Consider the following 24,142-nt stretch of genomic DNA (forward strand, 5'->3'; position numbering starts at 1 on the left):
TAATGTGTGACATTTTATTTGCCACCATAACTGTTAACAGCATGTACATAATTTCATTGAGTACTTCATGCATGTTGAAGTTGATCCATCAAATCAGTCATTAAGTCAAAAGATTTTCAAAGCTACCTTAGTGCTACGTATCACAAAACCATAATAATAGGTCACTATGGTATGGGTTGTAGTGACATCATGGTATACAACAGTTTTATGATATCGTAGCGTTAAGATAATTTTGAAAATATGGGCCCAGGTTCAAAGGAACCAGGGAGGGGAACATTTGCCACCCACTTGAGGCCCAAAATAAACCATTTTTTGTCCTAAGTTCAGGGATGAAAGTTGGCCACCTTTTGACAGAATTCCGCATTTTTGGTGCCTCCCCCCACCCCCCCCCCCATAAATAAATAAATAAAATAAAGGTGCATGTCCTCAGCTGAAAAATATATATTATATAAATCCCTGAACATGAGCTTGTGCCCCACTTCATATACCGTTTCTATGGGCCTGCCACCACCTTTGCCATGGAGCGAGGGGGAAGAAATCTAACGAGTCCACAAACGAGGATCGATCCTATGACCCATGAGAAGAATGAATAATTAATCATTGGCTACTGGATGTCAAACAGTTTATAATTTTGTTTCGAGGAAACCCGCTACAGTTTTCCATTCGCAGCAAGGGTTCTTTTGTACGTACTTTCCTGCAGGAAGGACAAAATATACCGCAGCCATTGATAAAGTCATGGAACAATGGCTGTGATAAAATGAAACAAAATCAGTTGGGATAGGATAAAACTCAATTGGAGAATAGTTCCACTGTTTGAAGCCAGCACCTCATGCAAGTACTTTAATAACTGATCTAGTTTCCACCCCATAACTGGAATGAATGCTGTAATGATGAAAATTTCATTCTGTATTTATAATTACTGTGACTCTAAAAACAAAATCATAACTTGATAGGTATATATAAAGAATAAAATTACTTCTGCCTTAAAACACACCTACAATGTAGCTCGATTGACCCCATCATTTGGCCATTTGATTAACCGACTGGTTTGATGGAATAACTAACATCTACACATTCTGCATCTGGTGATACATGTCATTAAGAAACAACAACAAACACATGCAGCAACAATGAGAAAGTGAAAATAGAAAATGTCTCACAAGCAAATCACCGTTTCTTATTGCTGGATGTCCAAATCACTCACATCACATTCTGTGGAACAAGCAATTTCATCAGAGTATGGATCCAATACTTTCTGTCTAAAACATCCAATCCACAACCTTTGGTTCAACTGACAAACACATATTTCTTCAGGTAAGAGCAAAACTGCTCTGTAAATCTGACTTTCTTTGAACACTGTATCAGTTTTATGACCCCTAATAAACATGATTTTTATCTTAATTCAACTTATTAACACACAGGGCAGCACAAATGAATTTGCTTTTTAGCACTTTGTTCACTGATCCCAGTTATGTGTTCAGTAGGAGATAATTTGTAAATCTGAACATACAGTACTATTTGCACTACTTTACATCTTAATTTCACCTCTTTATTCTCTTGGCAGGAGGACTTTTTTCGCGTCTGCTTCTCATTTCTCTGGCAGGAGCAGGAGCAGTTGTAGACCTGGTGGCCCTGGTCTCCCGCGGTGAGGCAGGACGTTGTGCCACCTGCTTCTGTTTTCTAGTCTCACGCCCTGCAGATGCTGTCGAACCTTTACGCTCCTTCACCAACTGAGGTGACGTCTTCTGACGGGATGGAGAGAGGCGGTCGGGCGACTTCCTGTGACGTTTTCCGCGTCCCAGATCTCGGCTGGAGCGAGGGGTATCTCCACCCGATGTCTCTGCAGCTGATGACCGTGTACTAACAGCATCAATATCACTTGTCGAACTCCTGCGACTGCTCCGACTACTCCGAGCCACCGATCCTCGTCGTGTGTCAAGAGACGGGGAATTGGATACCCGACTACTGGCGTCCGTGTCTTCCTCCGTGGTCACTTCCCTCTGGACGGCTGGACCACTAGCCCGGCGCCATCGCCCCGTGGAGGCTGGAGACAGTGAGGGAGGACTTTGATCGCTGCTGCTTTCCAGGGACGACCGTTCAGGAGACTGGTGCAGCTTGTGATGGACTCGGCCCAGGTTGCGGTCTGTCAGATCCTGTCTCCTCAGATGGGGAGGCGAAGGTGTTTCAGGCTGACAAGAAAATAATGATGGCACTGGAGAGTGGCCGTGTGGTAAAATATCTGGAGGACTCAAATCGGAAGATTTCTCCTGTGACAAGGCTGGTGGCGACGAGGATGGGAGAGTGGTCAATACTTCAGAACATTCATCAGCTAAGGGTTGGGGATTCTTTTCTTCAAGGGAATCTTTGGGCAGTGAATCTTCAGGGTTTTTCTCTTTCACATCTGTACACAATGTTTCTGAAGGACATGACTGATTTGTAGAAAGTGGATGAACCTGTTCTTCAGAAGCAGCTAAACTAGGAGGAGATTTGGATTCCGACTCACAAATTGGTTTCTCTTGTTCATTAGACACAGACTCTCCTCCATATGGTTCAGCTGCAGTAGTTTCACTTCCTTCAACTGAAGCACCAGATATCTCTTTTGATGTTTTACTGGCAAGGGGTGATTTTTCACCCTCTTCAAAAAGAGGAGCATTTGGTTTTTCCTCAGAAATTGATAGTTCATTCTCTTCAACAGAAAGAATACTAGACATTTGTTTGGATGTTTCACTGGCAAAGGGTGACTTTTCACTCGTATCAGCACAAGAGGCACGAGATTTATCTTCAGATGTTTCATTAACACAGGGTGATTTTCTATTCTCTTCCAACACAGGGGACTTACTTTCTTCTTTAGATGTTTTGTCTGCATGGAGTGATGTCTTATGCTCTTTGTCTAATGGGCAACAAGCTGGTATTTTTTCTGCAAGAGGCAGCTCTTTGTTCTCTTTCCCTGCAGGAGAATGATGTGCTATAGATGTTTGATCTGCATGTGTTGGTGAGGCCGAATGTTCTTCAGCTGTTTTTCCTACCTGATGCTCAGATTGTTCTAATACTTCTGTAGGAAGCTGAGAGGATGACTCGGATATTTCCTCTGCAGACAACAAAGACAATTTCTTTGACGTTTCCCTGGAATGACTTGGTGTCTGAGCATTTAATTTTTCAACAGTCTCAGATTCATCACATGAAGATATATTTTTGGATGATGTCACTAAATTTAATAGTGGTGACTGTTTTGTTTCTTCTGGTAAGGTAACAACAGATGATTCTTGAGAATTGTTCCCTAAATTCAAAGACGATTCTTCAATTTTTTCATAAGAATTGGAATAAGACAGTTCATCTAGACCAGCTGATCTGTGCTCTTCAGCTGTAGATTCTGAATGCACCTCTTCAGCTGTAGATTCTGGATGCACCTCTTCAGCTGTAGATTCTGAATGCACCTCTTCAGCTGTAGATTCTGGATGCACCTCTTCAGCTGTAGATTCTGGATGCACCTCTTCAGCTGTAGATTCTGAATGCACCTCTTCAGCTGTAGATTCTGGATGCACCTCTTCAGTTGTAGATTCTGAATGCACCTCTTCAGCTGTTTTATCAGAAAGTTTTTCTTGTGGTGCTTCATCAGAAGGTAATGGTTTTGAGTCTTTCACAGCTTCCTCTAGTTTGACAGCAGATTCAGATTCTGTGTCTGGATGAGAAAGTTCATTTGATTCTCCATTCTCTGGTGTCAGTACCTGATCAGACACTTCCATTGCCTCTTGATCTGGTGTTGAACATGCCTCTCTGTCAGCTCCTTGTGAATGTTCCGTAGATGTTTCACCCGAAGAAGATTCTAAAGCTGGTTGCGCAGAAGAATGTGTAGAATTTGATACTAATATTTCTGTATCCTCTGGATCATAAGATGGTTTTGTGGAGGGGGATGTAGGACAGACATGCATTTCTACTACTACCTCTTCATCTGGAACAGGCTGAGAATTCTCAGTTTTTGTTAACATTTCAGTTTCAGTTTCAAGTGACAATGATTCCGTGTCAGATACCTCTTCCAAGTCCTGGGCAGAAGACAAAGGAGGTGGAGGTGAACCGGGTAATGAGTCTGTGTCGTGTATAGGAGAATAAAGACTGCTGTCAAACACCACTTCCGGTGCTGACTCTCTATCTCGGTGTGGTGATGGAGATGACTTTTTCAGCACAGATGATGAAGACAAATCTTGTGATGTAGAATATCTCTGTGAATATGAAACAGATGACCGTTGAGGTGATACAGAAGATGACCTGCCTCTTGGAAGAGGTGACTTTCTTGATGAGGATGAATATGAAGAGTACTGTTTTCGTAAGTGAGTGGAATGAGAATGTTTTCGACTGGGAGATTCCTCACTAGAAGCCGGAGAACGCGATCGTCTTCGTGACAAGGAATAAGAGCGTGTGCTGGGAGACAGCCGTCTAGACTTGCGAGTTGGAGAAGATGTAGAGTATTTTCTTGAACGAGGGGATGACGAGAGTGAACCACTCTCTGATACCGAAGAAGTGGAAAGTTTTCGACTTGGTGCGGGTGGAGAGTGAACTGACAGAGGTGTTGGTGATCGACTTCGTCTCAGTTCCGGTGGTGTGTCAGGACTAACGGGCTCCAACTCAAGAGATGACAGTGGCAGGGGCAGAGGTCTTTCATCCTGTTCATCTGACGAATTGTCGACGATTTCCCCCGAGGACAACGAACCTTTGCTGTCCTTTGATCCCCTTCGTTCTGGAACTGTAGAAGCAGCAGCAGCAGCAGCAGTCTTCTTACCCTGAGGAGGGGAAGCTCTCTGTCTGGAGACTGACGACAGAGGGGAGATGCCTCTCGATCCAACAGACGTCTGGCTGTGTCTTGATTTGTCAGGCGATGGTGAATGACTGCCGTCGGACGAGTGATGTCTTTTTATCGGAGTTCTGCGAAATCCACCTTCAGGTGATGGAATCCGCTTCATGGGCGACTCAGAGCTCTCTCGGCCGGAGAGTGACCACCGGATGTCATCGCGCACAACCCCAGGGGCCGACCGCGTCACCGTGCTACTGGACCCCCATTCTTCTGTAACCCCAGTGTATGTACTCGGCTTGCCAGTCCAGGTAGCCTGCCAGTCGGATGTTGGGGTCCTCTTGAAGTGACTGGGCGACTGAAACGGAACAGGGGCCGACTGAAAGGGAACACTTGGTGGCATGGGGTAGTAGTTCTGGCCCCTGGAATCAGAGTTAAATACACAGGTTTAATTCAGTGTACACACAAGGAGAGTAACAAATATAAGGTTTTATTACAGGGCTCGAACGTAAGAATTTATTATCTAAGGCCATTTTTACATGTCTTTGCTGTCAACAAACTACTCACCTGTGACAATTTTGAGATGCACTACATCAATTTTAAACCAGTAACTTTTGCAAAAAATAAACATAACTTAAAAAAACAAAAATGATCCCATTCTGCAGCAAAAAATCCTGCCATTGGTGAAGTCCCTGACCTACATTAATTCAAATGGCAGCTACGGTAATCGCCATCATTAAGTTTGAGCCCTGCTTTACCTATAGGATTGAATAACTACATTTAATCACTGTCACAAAAACTAACTATTTATCTAGAAATATTAATACTGAACTTAAACAATATTTAACTCAAAGAACTTTGACTATTTACAGTTGAACTTCAAACAGTATATATACTCTTCAAAAAAAGAAACGCAAAAGGGTACAAATGGGTTATAACTCCGATTTTATGTTTCCTACCGGTTCATGCTTTGTGAATATAAGGTCATTGCATGTCCCAAACACATTCCCACGGTTACATTCGATAAAACGCAGCTACTGTACAATAAAGTTCCAAAATGTGAATATTCGTAAAAACGCAGCCACGTGCAAACCATGTCACCACTGCACGTGCGTTGTCTGCACGTGCAACATGAACACCGACAGTATAAAAGTGCAGGGTGTTCGCTTGCCTGGCCTCTGTATCTGGCCGACAGTTGACAATCCAGGACATGCCACGTCTCAGTGAACCGCAGAGAAACAATGCCATCGGCCGACTAGACGCAGGCGAATCCAGAACGGCCGTTGCCAGGGCATTCCATGTGTCCCCAAGCACCATCTCCAGACTGTGGGACCGTTACCAGCAACATGGATCCTGTCAGGACCGCTACATCCGGGTACGCCACCTTCGGGAACGATTGACTACTGCCACCTCCACAGCCGCAGCAATACCAGGTTTGCGCAGGATATCCGACCAGACCGTACGGAACCGCCTACGTGTCATCTTAAAACCACAACACCGTCGACTCCGACTGCAGTGGTGCCAGATTCATCGACAATGGCCTCAACTGCGATGGAGACAGGTGTGGTTCAGTGACGAGTCCCGATTTCTGCTCCGACGTCATGATGGAAGATGTCGCGTGTATAGGCGTCGTGGTGAACGTTATGCGGCAAACTGCGTGCAGGAAGTGGACAGATTCGGCGGGGGTAGTGTCATGGTGTGGGCAGCCATCTCACACACTGGCAGAACTGACCTGGTCCACGTGCAGGGCAACCTGAATGCACAGGGCTACATTGACCAGATCCTCCGGCCACACATCGTTCCAGTTATGGCCAACGCCAACGCAGTGTTCCAACATGACAACGCCAGGCCTCACACAGCACGTCTCACAACGGCTTTCCTACAGAACAACAACATTAATGTCCTTCCTTGGCCATCGATATCACCGGATTTGAACCCAATTGAGCATCTATGGGACGAGTTGGACCGACGCCTCCGACAGCGACAACCACAGCCCCAGACCCTGCCCGAGCTGGCAGCAGCCTTGCAGGCCGAGTGGGCCACCATCCCCCGGGACGTCATCCGTTCTCTGGTTGCTTCAATGGGCAGGCGGTGCCAGGCAGTTGTCAACACACGCGGAGGCCACACCCGGTATTGACTCCAGATGACCTTGACCTTGGTGGTGTGTCCTATCACTTACTCACAATGGACTAGAGTGAATTGTGAACAATCCTGCAACATTTGGTAATTATCGGACTCACCATTCAATAATTAAATCAATTCTCCAAATGTTACGACAATGTGATTTTGCGTTTCTTCTTTTGAAGAGTATATATAGAAATGTAATGTGAAATATAAATAGTTGAAAGAAATATCTTTTCATGTATATAAACTTGCATTTTGACCAGAAATATTTTAGTGAATATGATCGTTATTTTCCACAAGCAACTGAATAAAATTATTTCTTTCCTCATGGGTCTGGATAGAAGATGAAAGGGAAATGAATTCAGTAGAAACTGTCTTCCACAAAGTGACACTACTGGTCTTAATTTGACAATAACTAGACGATCCTCTAACCTACAACAATTACCAGCTGAGTGTGTGTAAAAAAACAATAGCAAATGTGAGTATCCATTGCCATTATGTAGTAGCAAAAAGAAAGAAATATTTTAATAACGATACATCGGCACATTTCCATTTAAAACTACAGCCATTTAGTGTCCAACATGATGATGTGACACTTGGCAAAGTCCCCACCTAGGCTCCTCCTACTGAATATCAGCAAGAAATAATTCATATGTAATTTCTCATGTACAAAGTACATGACTACAATCTTTACTTACATCTGTCCGCGTCTATGCTGGAAAGTCTGCTGTCTCGTCTTCTCATACACGGATATCTGACGAGAGTGCCGCTCTGCCAGACCGAAATCGACTCTGTCAATGGCCCTCTTGAATCGCTTCTCGGCCTCCCCGAACGAGACCTGATCAATGGGCGTCTTGTCCCGCGCGTCCCTCAAGGCCTGGTAGTCGTGTCCCGCCTCATCAGGGAAACACTGCAGGTAGCCCTCAGCAGGCTTGTGATCCTCGAAGTCGGAATACAGCTCCGAGTCGGAGCTGATGGGCTCCATGGCGATGCTTCCCTTCTTGATGTTGAGGGAGTCGGTGGATGAGATGCTCTGAGTGCGGGGCCGGCTCCGTGCCGAGTGTCTGTAGGTGTCGGCGCTCTCCGGGGAGCTGTCGGTGGTGTGACGCCGATGATGCCGTGATGGATTCCGGTAACTGTGTTCGTCCACACTGTCCACAGAGCTGCTCACAGACTCCGCCCACGTCAGAGACGAAGGTCGGTCTTTGGGCTTCACTCGTCCAAACTCGTCAAGGCTCTCCGAGGAGCTGGTCGACACTTTTCTATTCCGTGAGTGGAACTTCCTGCCCCTGGAGTGAGACCCACTGGACGACCGAGACCGACTGTCTGATCGGTGGTGCCGATGTGACCGTCTCGATTTGCTCCGTTTTCTGCTCCGCCGCGCACTGTTGTCAGAACTCGACACCGAACATCTTCTCTTTCTCGAGTGCGACCGTGACCTTGACCTGTGTCTCAGTGAATGTGATCTAGACCGCGACCTGTGTCTTGACGAATGCGACCGTGACCTGTGCCGTGACCTCGTGTGGTAGCGCCTGACACTGCCGGATGACTCGGACCTGTAGCTGCGAGACTGTGACAGGGACCTCCTCCTGGACGATGAGCTCTCAGTGTCAGACACGACCACCTCCACAATGATCTTCTCCTCCTTCACGCCCACACCCACTGTCCCCGGGACCTCGCGCAGGCCTGCCAGGTCCGATCTGCCCGATGACCCACACGTGTCAGGTGCTTCCTGCTTCACCTCTTCTTTCACATCAACGGTCTGTTGGTTTCTTCCCGACACTGAGCTCGAATAATCGCACTCTTCTTTCACTGCTGTCGAGACGTCATCAGAACTTGTGAATGGAGAGGAAAGCTGTTTCCTGAAAAATGACAAAATGTAAAAAATCCGACATAAGCCAAGGACATGGATATTTGTTACTACAGACTTAAACTAGGTGTTCATTAGGAAAGAAATCTTATGTAAGCCGACACCATTTCAAGTGCTGAACCTAGGGATGTGTGTGTCACTGAGTATTATGTCCCCTACCGGGCCCAACATTGTTTTGTATCTCCTAAGTTTCTAAATTGAAATGAAAGTCAAACTTGATTTTTAACACTACATGATTAAGCTATACACAAAATTTCAGCTCCATATATTGAGGCATTGTGAAAAAAGAAAAGAAAAAAAGTTTGTTTTATTTAACGATGCCACTAGAGCACATTGATATTTTATCTTATCTTCGGCTATTGGACGTCAAACATATGGTTATTCTGACACTGTTTTTTTAGAGAAAACCCGCTGTCGTCCACCCTGGATGGGGACTAATAAAGGGACTTACCCACTCCTCAGCCCGGTGGAAGGTGTATATAGGGGAGGGTTTGTCCTGGTTTAACAAAGGGACTTACCCACTCCTCAGTCCGGTGGAAGGTGTATATAGGGGAGGGTTTGTCCTGGTTTAACAAAGGGACTTACCCACTCCTCAGTCCGGTGGAAGGTGTATATAGGGGAGGGTTTGTCCTGGTTTAACAAAGGGACTTACCCACTCCTCAGCCCGGTGGAAGGTGTATATAGGGGAGGGTTTGTCCTGGTTTAACAAAGGGACTTACCCACTCCTCAGCCCGGTGGAAGGTGTATATAGGGGAGGGTTTGTCCTGGTTTAACAAAGGGACTTACCCACTCCTCAGTCCGGTGGAAGGTGTATATAGGGGACTTACCCACTCCTCAGTCCGGTGGAAGGTGTATATAGGGGAGGGTTTGTCCTGGTTTAACAAAGGGACTTACCGACTCCTCAGCCCGGTGGAAGGTGTATATAGGGCAGGGTTTGTCCTGGTTTAACAAAGGGACTTACCCACTCCTCAGCTCGGTGGAAGGTGTATATAGGGGAGGGCAGGGTTTGTCCTGGTTTAACAAAGGGACTTACCCACTCCTCAGCCCGGTGGAAGGTGTATATAGGGCAGGGCAGGGTTTGTCCTGGTTTAACAAAGGGACTTACCCACTCCTCAGCCCGGTGGAAGGTGTATATAGGGGAGGGTTTGTCCTGGTTTAACAAAGGGACTTACCCACTCCTCAGCCCGGTGGAAGGTATATATAGGGTAGGGCAGGGTTTGTCCTGGTTTAACAAAGGGACTTACCCACTCCTCAGCCCGGTGGAAGGTGTATATAGGGCAGGGGAGTGTTTGTCCTGGTTTAACAAAGGGACTTACCCACTCCTCAGCCCGGTGGAAGGTGTATATAGGGCAGGGCAGGGTTTGTCCTGGTTTAACAAAGGGACTTACCCACTCCTCAGCCCGGTGGAAGGTGTATATAGGGAGGGTTTGTCCTGGTTTAACAAAGGGACTTATCCACTCCTCAATCTGGTGGAAGGTGTATATAGGGCAGGGCAGGGTTTGTCCTGGTTTAACAAAGGGACTTACCCACTCCTCAGCCCGGTGGAAGGTGTATATAGGGCAGGGCAGGGTTTGTCCTGGTTTAACAAAGGGACTTACCCACTCCTCAGCCCGGTGGAAGGTGTATATAGGGGAGGGTTTGTCCTGGTTTAACAAAGGGACTTACCCACTCCTCAGTCCGGTGGAAGGTGTATATAGGGCAGGGCAGGGTTTGTCCTGGTTTAACAAAGGGACTTACCCACTCCTCAGCCCAGTGGAAGGTGTATATAGGGGAGGGTTTGTCCTGGTTTAACAAAGAGACTTACCCACTCCTCAGACCGGTGGAAGGTGTATATAGGGCAGGGGAGAGGTTGTCCTGGTTTAACAAAGGGACTTACCCACTCCTCAGCCCGGTGGAAGGTGTATATAGGGCAGGGGAGAGTTTGTCCTGGTTTAACAAAGGGACTTACCCAGTCCTCAGTCCGGTGGAAGGTGTATATAGGGAAGGGTTTGTTCTGGTTTAACAAAAGGACTTACCCACTCCTTAGCCCGGTGGAAGGTGTGTGCGGGTCTCTGGCGACAGGCGGTGACCTGTGACTGATTCTAGGTTTGTACAGATCCTCTGCGCTGTATCGCTTGCTGGTCTTCGTCTTACATTCAGCCTGTTCAGGTGATTTTGTGCTGAAACAACAAAGAACACCTTCACTTGATTGTCACTAACCAGTACAGGTATTTAACATGATATCACAGTGTTGCTAGCAGGCACAGATTTAGAAGGGGCCAAATGATACCTCCCCACACCCCATGACAGACTTTGTCAAGTATTTAATTTTGCCTTTGTGTAAGACGAGCAATCTGTTGTCCTGCCCATCAGGGAATGTCCTTCTCTTACTGTCGTATTTACTACAAGTTATTCATTTCCCAAGCTTATTGTTTTCTAAACTGCACACAAAAATAGTGTGGGGGGTAGCTTTCTTACACCAAATGAAATTGAAATTATTTACAAGAACCAATGTTCATGGAAGCTGGAAAGGACTACAGTTTACAGGACTATTCATCTCACTAATCTGGACTGATTTTTTTTAGTGTTCTAAACACTGTAAGGTCTTATCAAACTGAACTGGCAGAATTGATTTAAATGAAGAAACATACACAAACATTTCAGGAGTGGATTAAGAAAGACAGTGCTGGGATGTGCACCTTCCCCTAAGTTGAAGCAGTATGAAAATCATCTCCGTAATGCATGTTAGTGCTGTGCCCTCCCTAAAAACGTTGTGCAGCTACTCTGCTCTACTTTCAATTACAAACAGTTTCCTGATACAGGGCTCAAACGACAGCACCAATGGCAATGGCCATCAATAAATAGCCATAGATTGGGAGCATAATTGGCAAAATGTATACACCTGGTATATATTATATGCCAAAATTTAACATTTGTACATTTGAAATATGTCTACATATAGCAAAATAACCTTTCAGTCATGTTTATTCACTGTAAAAGTAACTTTGTAAAACATTGCCATAGGCAGACTCAAAATTGCAAATTAAAAAACAAATTGTTGTGTGAGAAAAATTCTTAATTTCAAGCCCTGCTGCAAACAGTAGTTATTTAAACAGTTTTAACAACACTAAAATTGTACCAAACAATAGAATAATAAAACACATTAATAAGACAACACCAACCTGGTTATGTCCTTCTTGCTGCGTGTTGCAACCTGTCCTGTGGGACTGACAACTCGTGGCGACCTTCGCACTGCATCGTGTTCTGCAGGACTATTTCCCGAATGTTTCCGTGTCTTCCTCCCGTCACTCTTATCACTGGAGGGGGAAACCACCTGACTAGAGCTTGTTGATTCATCACAGGGTATTTTCGCCCGGGACCGTGTATTGTGTACGAAAGGCTCCACGGGTACTGTCCCGGCCACTTTAACAATGGGAATGGGTTGTTCAGGAAGCGGGATCTCGCTCAGCTCCACCATGTATGGCTCTTCGTCCATGGTGGGCGTGGGTGGCTGTTTCTCGTCGAGGGTGGGCGTGGATGCCCGTTCGTCCTGTGTGGGCGTGCCGGGGTTCTCGTCGAGCGTGGGTGTGGGCGGAGACAGCGTGTCGAGGGCCTCCACGTAGGTGTACACGACGGTCTCCTCCACCTCAACGCTCTCCTCGATCACGTGGTCGGCCGCCACGTAGCTCTGACTGCTGAACGGCTGCTTCTTCTCTGTGAACACCGACTCAAACTCACCCGACGTGTACCGCCGGTTGCGGGTGCGCTGACGACACAACCGCCGCTCCATCACCTTCTGCTGCTTCAGCTGCTCCTTCATCTCTTCCTTCGTCTTCCGCTTCCTGCGTTTCAGACGAGTCCCCTCTGACTCATCTTGGGAGGTGACCGATGTCTGTGAAACAACGGACGAATTCAGTTCTTCCTTCTTGGAGTCGGCTACCAAAATATCAAATATCATAAATATTATGGCCTGAATAAATTAATATGTTGGTTTTGGCTGAATTAACTTCTTCCTTTTCAAAGTCGGCCAAACAAAATTTTAAAAAATCAGATATATTTCTGGTATGACTTTTACTATTGATGTGAAAATATTTTCATGATTAACTGTTCAAACCAAAAATGTGAAAGAAGAGGACAACACCTCAACACATTTTAAACTAAAATCTTGTAAGGGATCTTTTATATTCAGTTTTTCATAGACAGGATCATACCAACCATGGCCTTTGAGGGCTCAAAAAGAGAAAAGCAGTAAATTTTTCAAGACACAGAGATATTTCGCCCATAATTGTGTTATATTTTAATAGTCTAAAATACATCTTTTCCACACATTATCCCAAACACTCAACTCACCCATGCTGTCTTATTTCAAGCAGGCAATATTTTTTATTAGCAGGACACATGGATTGTTTTGGCCTGCTATTTAAAGAAATAATAACAGCAGGTCATATTTATTTCCTATTTCCAGCCGTGAATTGTGGGTATGAAGGAAACAAGCCACGTCCACCAAGGGTGATCAATGTTACAAGCCATCACAACCTACAGCTCTACCGCTGAGCTACACGTCAACTGTGGGTGATCGGTGTTACAAGCCACCACAACCTACGGCTCTACAGCTGAGCTACACGTCGAGTGTAGGTGATCGGTGTTACAAGCTATCACAACCTACGGTGGGTGATCGATGTTACAAGCCATCACAACCTACGGTTCTACTGCTGAGCTACACGTCGACTGTGGGTGATCGGTGTTACAAGCCATCACAACCTACGGTAGGTGATCGATGTTACAAGTCATCACAACCTACGGCTCTACCGCTGAGCTACACGTCGACTGTGGGCGATCGGTGTTACAAGCCATCACAACTTACGGCTCTACCACTGAGCTACACGTCGACTGTGGGTGATCGATGTTACAAGCCATCACAACCTACGGCTCTACCGTTGAGCTACACATCGAGTGTGGATGATCGGTGTTACAAGCCATCACAACCTACGGTGGGTGATCGATGTTACAAGCCATCACAACCTACGGCTCTACCGCTGAGCTACACGTCGACTGTGGGCGATCAGTGTTACAAGCCATCACAACCTACGGCTCTACCGCTGAGCTACACGTCGACTGTGGGTGATCGGTGTTACAAGCCATCACAACCTACGGCTTTACCGCTGAGCTACACATCGACTGTGGGCGATCGATGTTACAACCCATCACATCCCACGGCTCTACCACTGAGCTACACGTCGACTGTGGGCGATCGATGTTACAACCCATCACATCCCACGGCTCTACCACTGAGCTACACATCGACTGTGGGCGATCGATGTTACAACCCATCACATCCCACGGCTCTACTGCTGAGCTACATGTACCCTGCACAAATTAAAGCAACATCAACAAAGAAGAAACCAAATATCCACGACATATTATTTTACCAGCGTCATCTGTGGTTTCAGATTCATGTTTCTTTCTTCCAGATCTCTTTTTCTCATCTCTCACTCTCGCCTTTTCTTCCTCCCTTTCTTTCTTCTTTGCTTCCAACTCCGCTCTTCTTTGCAGTCGTTTTTGATAGCGTTCTTCCTTCTCTCTTGCCTGAAATAATATAGATTTATCAATTACTGGCAACTAGTGAAGAATTAAAGCATTGAGATGAGACCGATATGATCTTTCATAAACCAAAAAATCAAAATACAGAGTATCTTGGCCAGAGGTCGAGACTTTTGTTTTGTCTTTTTGTGACCCATAAATAGATAATAATAAACAAGTTGCTGGTTATCAAATTTATAGCCACAGTGAAATAATTATCAGGCATCACAAGCTATGGTGAGTGAAAATTAAAATGATTTCACATGGGACAATATTTGTGTAACAACGGCTACCAAGTTTATTATTCTCTTTATTACTGCAGGTATAGTTTGTGCTCTAAAAACCTTTAATTTTCAATATCCTTACATGAAGGATAATAGAGAAATGATTTAAACCAGTTTACAAACTATTTAGAGAATTGCTATAACTTGTATTTTATTTACCATCACAAATCGAAATTCTATTTATGTCAAACATTTGGTAATTCTGACACTTAAGAGGAAACCTAGTACATTTTTCCATTAGCAGCAAGAGATCTTTTATATGCATCCCACAGAGAGGCCAGCACACACAACATCTTTGATATACCAGTCATGAGGAACCGATTGAGACAGAACAAAATCAGAGAATGGGTCCATCAAAGGGATTTGATCCTTTGACCCAAGCAAACTCAGGCGAGAGCTCTACTAACTGAGCTAGATCCTGCCTCTCGATGATAAGACCATCCCATAAAAAAGGCAAAATTTTACTGCAGTTTGACCACATCAGGCAGGTGCTATACTACTAAGCTACATCCCATAAAAAAGGTAAGATTAGGTAGAAGTAGTTTTACTGGGGGTTTCACCACTGCAACGTACAATTCTTGTTTTCTTCTCCTCCCTCGACTCCTCCTCATCACTGCTGTACTTGTATGAGTACGTCAGTAACTTCTTCGTCCTACTCGGCACCGGGACAGGGGGCATATCCACACACTCCTCCTCCTCATCCGCCCTCGGCCCTGGGGCTGGGGGGATCTCGACACACTCCTCTTCCTCATCCTTCCTTGGGGTGGACGGCCGACTGTCTGATGTTTCACACGGCCGGTCCAGGCTGAAGTTCACCTCGGGCAGCTCGTCTGGCCGGATCGGGGATGATATCGGGGTCACTTCAGGGGAGGTAATCGAATCAGAGTCTGAATCGGCAGCTGAAGAGAAGTTTTAAAGAAAAAAAATTAAATACTTAATTATTGTATACATTAATATCTTTTCATAATTCTACTTTCTGACCGTACTCAAGACAACTGAATCACTTTACTGTTTCTACTTCTAAGTCTTACCATGTTGCTCAATTCAAATACAATTACTGCTGGTACAACTACTCATTCTGAGGAGTATGATTTTTCACACTCCTGGGTTTTTTAAAAACAGAAAGTCTGTGATATTTCACCCCAGACTTTACCTGTAGTTTCTTGCAGCTCTTCAACAGTTATTGCTTTCTTAGTTGAGTCTTCTTCAACACCATGGACCTTGTCGACTTGTCCACCATTCTTTACCTTGTCCACTTCCCCATCACTCTTCTCATCCTCTTCATCCTCCTCGAACGACGACAAATCGCTGGTGTGTACCGAGCTGATGGTTACATCTGACACTGCATCCTCCTGAACGGTGGCGATCCGGTCCCACGCGAACTTGAAGTGAGGCCGGCCTTCATCACTGCCGTCGACAACGGTGTCCGCCGCAAGCTCCAGCGTCACGCCCTGTGACGCCGTGGGGATCGTAAAGTCGGCAAAACCAGCCTTTGACTCGAACGACTGAGTCATGTCGTTAACGTCAGAGTCTTCGGTGGAAATCTCAGTGGGCACTTCGGAGGATTCGGGGGGTGGGGGTGGTGGAGGCTGGGGGGGTTGTGCCATGTCAGACGAACCGTCAGCAGATGTGTCCAAGCTGCTGGCGTAGCTGCTCACATTGGCCAGTAAGGAAAGTGCTCCAGGGGAGGACACGGTACTGGGGGAGTACGTGGGTGGTGGTGGGGTGGTTGAGGGCTTCACATGGGTGGAAAAGCCAGGATGTGGGGTTAGCTCCACAGTTCCTGGAGGTGGGGGAGTCCCTGATCCGGCAGATGAAGCAACAACAGTGGGGGGTGGCATGCTCAGGTTGGGAGGGGGGATGTTGGTTGGATGAGGGAAAAAGGAGGAGGAGCCGGTAGTGGGAACTGTTGAAACGGCTGTCACCTGGAAATAAAAACACTGAAAAAGATTTAGTTTTGTGTAACCATTAGAGCACACTGATTAATGAATCCGACTTTGAGACATGAACCAGTTGATACGTTCACCACCTAGTCTTCAGAGGGAACCCAATACACGTTTCTACTGCAGGCAACAAAACGAACCGTTTATAGGTACTGTTCTACACACATACAGCACATAATGGAGCACTGATGGGAAAACACCAATGGGTAAAAAGAAAACAAGTTGGCCATACTATTTAAGAAAATAAAGCACATGGCACACTTCATGAGATGTAATGTAAATAAAGTATTTTGCACAGATTCTGACTGGAATTTTTATTGTTTATTAGGCACAATAAACAGTTACTGACACAAAAATAGTATAATTTCTTGCATCATCAGTTTCATTTCATTAACTCAAACTTAAGTCATTGAAAGAAATCAAATTAAAAAATAATAAAGTAGAATAATAATAATAAACACATTTAATTTAATGTGAAAAAAACACACACCAACAAATTAAGGTCTAAAGGAAGCAGATGGAATTGCCTTCTAAACTGTAATAATGGTAAAAACTCTGGGATAGTATTATGTGTGTTATTAGTTCACCAATCACCATGGAACTACAAGGGAAGTAACTCTTGCAATACTTGACATTTAAAGGAGAGGACAATTAAGGCATTTGGCCTGGTATGCATATTCAACGATATATAATGCACATTATTGCTTAATATCAACACGTATAATCGTATAGTTAATTAATAAAATGGTTAAATGTGACGGCTATTATATACAACGGGCGCAGCCATTTTGTACCATCTCAGTGAGTACGCCCTCTGGCGAGCTGGTGGTTACGTAATACTTGACACGTAACGTCAGGAATAAGCCTTAGAACTAGAGAAACACAATCTACCTGGTTTTTGGGTGATGATAAATAGTCATACATTGCAATGTTCTGTAATAATACACATCCCAGTAAGCCAGCAATAAGTATATCCAGCACTATATTTATTATTTTTCAATACAAAATAAAATACCATTGTCAAAGTGGCTACACAACAAGTCGAAACAATTAACAATGTTTTGCCCATGCATTAACCTACGTACTGAAATGATACATGGAGTGTTTTCTTAGTTAATTGGTCTATGCTGTTAGTTGCTTCTACCTGTGATTCCTGATTGGCAGGTGTGTATTTGATTGGTAACCAGACGAGCCAATTAAATGACGCTGTCTAGACACAAAAATACATACCGGTATTGTGGAATATTACTATTGCTGTAAATAGTTCTGTAAAACTATTGATTAAGTAGACTTTTCCATCTAAAACCACAGAACTGACCAATTACGTAGTCCCAAAGAAAAGAAAATTATCACTTGGGTATCGTGGGTTGTCGTTTTTGTTCCAACGTAGCATATCAATAGGCCTAATAGTGTATATTTTTCCTTTGGATTATTAAACAGAGAAAAATACTATAACCCCATTTTGTTCCGTTAATGCAACTTGAAATATATTTACTTAAATAGTTTATTATATTATTATGTCATTTATGCTGTTTTACAAGTCAGGTTGATCAAAGAGAAGCGCCGTGTCGAAAATTACTGCTTTTGTTTACACTGTACATACAGGAGCTGACGTCACTTCGCCCCAAGCTATCCCACCGGACGTCACAAAAACGAAACAAAATGGCTGTCCCCAGTTAGCAGGAATAATCATGTTTTTTTATGAACTCTAAAATTACTTGTTTTTCATTTGCTAAAGTGTCAGTATGTGTTGGTGGTCCGGGTATGCATCTTTTCAACACATAATGCTCTTGTTTGAGATGACCCTACCTTTAAACGTACTCGATACCCGCCTCGGTCGTGTCATGGTTAAGCCATCGGACATAAGGCTGGTATGTACTGGGTTCGTAGTCCAGTACCGACTCCAACCCAGAGCAAGTTTTAACAACTCAATGGGTAGGTGTAAGCCACTACACCCTCTTCTCTCTCACTAACCACTTACAATTAACAATTAACCCACTGTCCTGGACAGACAGCTCAGATAGCCGAGGTGTGAGCCCAGAACAGTGTGCTTGAACCTTAATTGGATATAAGCACCAAAATAAGTTGAAATGAAAACAATGTACTCAGTAAATTGGCCAAATAGTTCAAGTGAGCAACATTCAAGCAAATGTGATTAACTGAAATATCAGTAACCCACCCCAGCCCTCTGTAGTAGTTTGTGGAACAGCCCTACACACCTGTCTAGCTTAACCTTACCACTTGCTGGCCCATCATGCCCGACATGGAAGTATTCTGACCAAACATGGCCGCCTCAGAGTATCCCGGCGTCCAGTTGTACTGGAACTGTGGCATGTCAAACGATGTCGGGACTGTTAGTGGCATGGGGTAACTGGCATTGGGCGGGCTGAGGAACGGTGCCCCTGCGCTCGGCCACATCCCCCCGGCTTGATACATTGCACCGTATCCCCCCATCATCATGTTGTTATATTCTGGAGAAGCACCTGAAATGCAGAAAAGAAAGGAATGAAGATATTTTTTTTTTATTATTAATGACACCACCAGAGCACATTGACTGCTATTGGATATCAAACATTTTGTAATTGTGACATAGTCTTGGAGGAAACCCGCTACTGTTTAGAGACGTGTGACTTTGTTTTTATACAATTTAGAAGTGTATTTGTTTTTATACTGTCTAAGATTTGCATACCGTTTGATTTTATACCATTTAGAAAAATGTGAAATTTTGTTTTACACTGTTTAGAGAAGTGTGCATTTGTTTCTATACTGTTAAAAGAAGTGTTTGTATGTTTTTACAGTTTAGAGATGTGCGTTTGTTTCTATACTGTTAAGAGAAGAGTGTTTGTTTCCATACTGTTAAAAGAAGTGTGTTTCTATACTGTTAAGAGAGGTGTTTGTTTGTTTTTACAGTTTAGAGATGTGCGTTTGTTTCTCTACTGTTAAGAGAAGAGTGTTTGTTTCTATACTGTTAAAAGAAGTGTCTTTCTATACTGTTAAGAGAAGTGTGTTTCCATACTGTTACGGGAAGTGTGTTTCCATACTGTTAAGGGAAGCGTGTTTCCATACTGTTACGGGAAGCGTGTTTCCATACTGTTAAGAGAAGCGTGTTTCTATACTGTTAAGAAAAGCGTGTTTCTATACTGTTAAGGGAAGCGTGTTTCTATACTGTTAAGGGAAGTGTGTTTCTATACTGTTAAGGGAAGTGTGTTTCTATACTGTTAAGGGAAGTGTGTTTCTATACTGTTAAGAGAAGTGTGTTTCTATACTGTTAAGGGAAGTGTGTTTCTATGTCGAAGCCAGCCTCACTAGTGTGGATGCTCATCAGTGGCTGCAGTGCTTGCTGCGCAGCCTGCTGCGCGACCTGCTGTCTGTTCTGCTGTTGGACCTTGCGCCGCTGCAGCTGGTCCTGGTACTGCTTCAACTCGATGCCCATGAAGCTGCACACAGCATCGTCAATCTTCGGCTTTATCACCTGGAAGATCTTCGGGTTCACCACCTGGTCGATGATTCGCTCCACGCCCTGGTTCAACATGCCCGACCTGCAAATTTAAAACACTAGTGTAAAATACACATGTATAGTATTTAGTAACCCACAGAAAAACAACAACAACCTCAAAACACACATCTGGTGACCTGTAGTAAGTTACAACACATTTACAGCCATCAGAAATATATGTAAACCTTGTAGATAGCCATCTATTCATAGTTCATTGCAAAAACTGGTTGGGACTGCCTGACTGCATAACCATTTCTACTTACTGGTTGATTTGCTTGTGGAGATTGTTTCTCAACTGATTTTTTGTTTAACCACTGCTATAACTGACTGCATAACCGTTTCTACTTACTGGTTGATTTGCTTGCGGAGATTGTTTCTCAACTGGTTTTTGTTCAACTTGGAGCTCCATTTTTGTGTGGAAAGGAAGCGTGCCACGTAACTTTCTACTCTCTGTCGCAAATTCTGATAGGCTGGCTGAAATGAAAAATGAATTCAAATGAAATAATTTTCATTTAAAAATGTGACTGTTATGAACATTCAGTTAAAAATTATCAGAAAGTATATTGCAGTACAAAGGTAACCATGAACAGTATTTATGAACATGGTGCACTATAAACTTAGAGGGAATGATTTTCCATTTCCGAATGTAAAATAAATTGAAGTGTGTAAAATTGGATTTTCATGTGTGGGCTCCCATAAAACAGTGATTCCGGCGGTGTTAATTGTTCTCCTACTCTCAACTGCACGTGTAAATTGAACAGCATCATCAGGGGTCGAAATTGGTTGATATTCGGTCTGATAATTGACAAATTCTGTCAGCCCGAATCAAAACCTACTGGACCAAACTTTGATCGACTCAAACTAATGTGTGAATATAAACATAAAAAACTGCTGGTCCTTCTGGAGGACAGGCAAAAAACCCAACCCTATTGGTAAAATATTCAGTTCACAATGTAGCCAAAAAAAGATATATTTCTTTTAGCCTGTTCTTTTTACTTTAAAAAAGTAACAACAGGCCATATTTTACTTCCATTTTGTCATGTCAATGTGTCAGTGTTGGGGTATATCCTTGAGTAACCGTGAACCGGCCTATTGTAATGTAGTTGATTTGATGAAATAATGTTTTACCTTGTTCAATTTACTGTCAAACTCAACCAACAAATTTTAATACCCATGCCATTTTCTGTGGTGGAAGAGATTAAATGCATGTCATAGTCTAATGTTGACATTCTTCAGACACTCCTGTAAACCGGGCTATTGTTTTTCAAGAGTGACGCACGTCACGTGACGTCACCAAAACTCTTATGTAATGAATCTGCGAAGCAGACGAGACTGACAATGACAGCAGTGTAAAACTGTTGTCTATTTAGGTTTGTTTACATGTCATTTAATATAGCATACTGTGCAAAATGGAGGTCGTGTATACATTCCTTATGCACAAAAATATTTTGAATGTCTACTGGTCTTTCAGGCCTCCCAGCCACTTGTACATATTAAAATACAGGGAATATAGGAATTTGCATACCAAAATATAGGAGTTTTATAGGAATTTTGAGGTCAAATATAGGAGTGTTATAGGAAAATTTGGACCAATTGTCACAATTATAGGCATTTTACACGGATTTCTAAAGACATTTACATTACTAATCAGGGTTAGATCTTTACAATTTTTTTCACAAGACTACCTGGCTTTCATTTCAGATAGTCCCTTGAAGTTTCAGGTGGTCCATATTTCTAAACTATTTGTTTTATCTCGAACAATCTCTTATTCATTGTGATCCATTATTGATAAACTGACTTACATTTGTTTAATGTTAGATAATAGATTCAACATAATAAATATTATTAAATGATGTAACCTGAGATGAATAATTGATTGAAACATGCAAGCAGTTTTGCGTTAAAATGGATGGGGGGAGGGGAATGGCATTTTTGTAACTCAGTGGAAATTAATATGCACTGTATCGGAAATTCCACATCGGCATTTCTATTGGCACACCTTGTCTAAATTTAACTCTGATGACGCGTGTACCATTTTACGAAAACCTGAGACAACTGCCAATCAATATATTATTATTGTTTTGCTGAGAATGGTCAATTCCATAGTTCTTTCATTCTGACGTGATGTTGATAAATTAAACTACCATTCTATGAAAATGTGTGAGGAATCCAGCGGTTATGTTCTGAATTCAAGATGATTGTATTTTGGCGGAAGACTGCATCGACTACAAAATGTGTAACTCACGCATGTTCATTTTAGACCGGATGTGGTAATAATTTTCATCGCGTACTGTACATGAATGTGATATGATGGGATCCAGTAAAATTATACTCAATATAACTGTTTTCTGAACAAGCCTGTTTCTGCTGTTTGAAATAGGTCAGGAGATCCACAAAACGTTACATCTGTGCTAAATAAATTTTAAAATTCCAGGTGATCCAACAGACTATGTATTTGCAGCTTCAGGTAGTCCTGTTAATTTTCAGGTAGTCTCAGACTACCGGACTTCTGTTAAGATCTAACCCTGCTAATGGTATGTTCTTACCGTGCGTATGTATACAAGATACAATCTACTACATCAACAATTATATACCAAGGCTTGCCAGCAGTCCATGCCCATATCCAGGATACTTATAAAGTTGGTGCATCTTGTATCAGTAATACATCCTCCTCACCTCATCAGGTGAGCAGGATCTTGATTGGCACTTGATACAGATCTCCCACATTCAAAGTATCTTCTGAATTTTTGACAGGGTGGCTACGTTTCACTGCGAATATAACTCAGTAACATATTTTATTCATCGGCATTTTGGCAAAGCATGAGTCAAATATAGGAAATCAATCGTAAAGAGTACCGTATTTTCCCCCCTATTGGGGTATTGAATTAACCATATGAACTGGGTATTGCATTAAACACTACAAACGATGTAGTGCTAGGCCTGGATTCGAACTCCAGACCATCGGGACTGTAGCCGACCACTGTATCCACTCGACCATGCAGTGTATCAACAAGTGAAACTGCATTTTAATACTTATAAATCTCATAGGGTGTATTTTGACGGAATGAACCGAACGTCTACGGAATAAAACGAAGATTTAGTCCCATGATGCCTCATTCTGTCTTCTATGCTATATTTCTTCCAAAAGTACCATCAAAAGCAACCGTGTGGAAGAAATTTTATACTGAATAGTCAAAATGTCTAATTTTTCAAAGGCAAAACATAGGGATACTGGATTACGAAATATAAACTTCATGTTGGTTTTACAGAACAAATTGTTTAAAAATATATTGTATATAACTATCGCTAACCCTAAGTCTAACCCTAACCTTAAACTAATTCCAAGAAATATTTCTTTAAAATAGGGGGGGGGGGGGATACGGTACTTTTGCCTAGCCTGGTTGGTTCACGGTTTTTCACGATACTGTGTGTGTGTGTGTGTGTGTGTGTGTGTGTGTGTGTGTGTGGCGGGGGGGGGGGTATCGACGGCGCTTTGTGCGTTTGCAGGTTGCGGCGCAAAACGTCAGGCATTCACTAAATCTACCTTTGTATCGACATCGGCCAAGCACTCTTTTCGGAACTGGTCAAATATGCCCTGCGATTTAATCTTGCTAACAATTTCCTTGACACTCCCTGTGGAGTCTGTGGCATCATCAGATCCACCTGAATTCATGATGGCAAACAAAAAAAGTTACAAGTTGTATTCCATTTTGTTTTTCTGTGTCTGATTTCCGTTGAATTAAAACGGCGCACACACTTCCGTTTTAAACGCAGTTGCTAGTGGTGTAGTGGTTAAGGAATAGTAGGTACTGGGTTCGCATCCCGGTATTTACTTTAATCCAGAGTATATATGTGGGTATTTATTGTAGCACTGATAAAGTAGACAATGTACTAGTCCATATGGATCGGTGTCACTCTCACTCCACCACCTAGGACCACTGGTGATCTACGTAACCCTCTATCAACTACAAAAACAACAAAAATCAACGTTTTCCTTTCAAAATATAAGATTCCCAGTCTGGAGCTCCACGCGGTAAGACGTGTTTGTTTCGCTTGTGCACACTGCACGTGCTTTCGTGTGCT

At 43.5% G+C, this 24,142-nt stretch overlaps 1 protein-coding gene across 1 annotated transcript; it reads right to left on the minus strand.

The window, feature by feature from the left end:
- LOC121382799 (serine/arginine repetitive matrix protein 2-like) lies at positions 1–23,766 on the minus strand. The gene is made up of 11 exons (XM_041512416.1): positions 23,604–23,766; positions 20,409–20,533; positions 19,870–20,102; positions 18,802–19,046; positions 15,774–16,545; positions 15,194–15,519; positions 14,186–14,342; positions 11,939–12,692; positions 10,793–10,936; positions 7,606–8,769; positions 1–5,205 (listed from the first exon to the last, which is right to left on the minus strand). Exons 1-11 carry the CDS (start codon positions 23,730–23,732, stop codon positions 1,542–1,544), a joined length of 7,713 nt encoding a protein of 2,570 aa, XP_041368350.1. The 5' UTR covers positions 23,733–23,766; the 3' UTR covers positions 1–1,541.
- Positions 23,767–24,142: the final 376 nt, after the last annotated feature.

This window comes from Gigantopelta aegis, chromosome 10 (assembly GCF_016097555.1).
Source record: "Gigantopelta aegis isolate Gae_Host chromosome 10, Gae_host_genome, whole genome shotgun sequence".
Classification (NCBI taxonomy): Eukaryota; Metazoa; Mollusca; class Gastropoda; order Neomphalida; family Peltospiridae; genus Gigantopelta; species Gigantopelta aegis.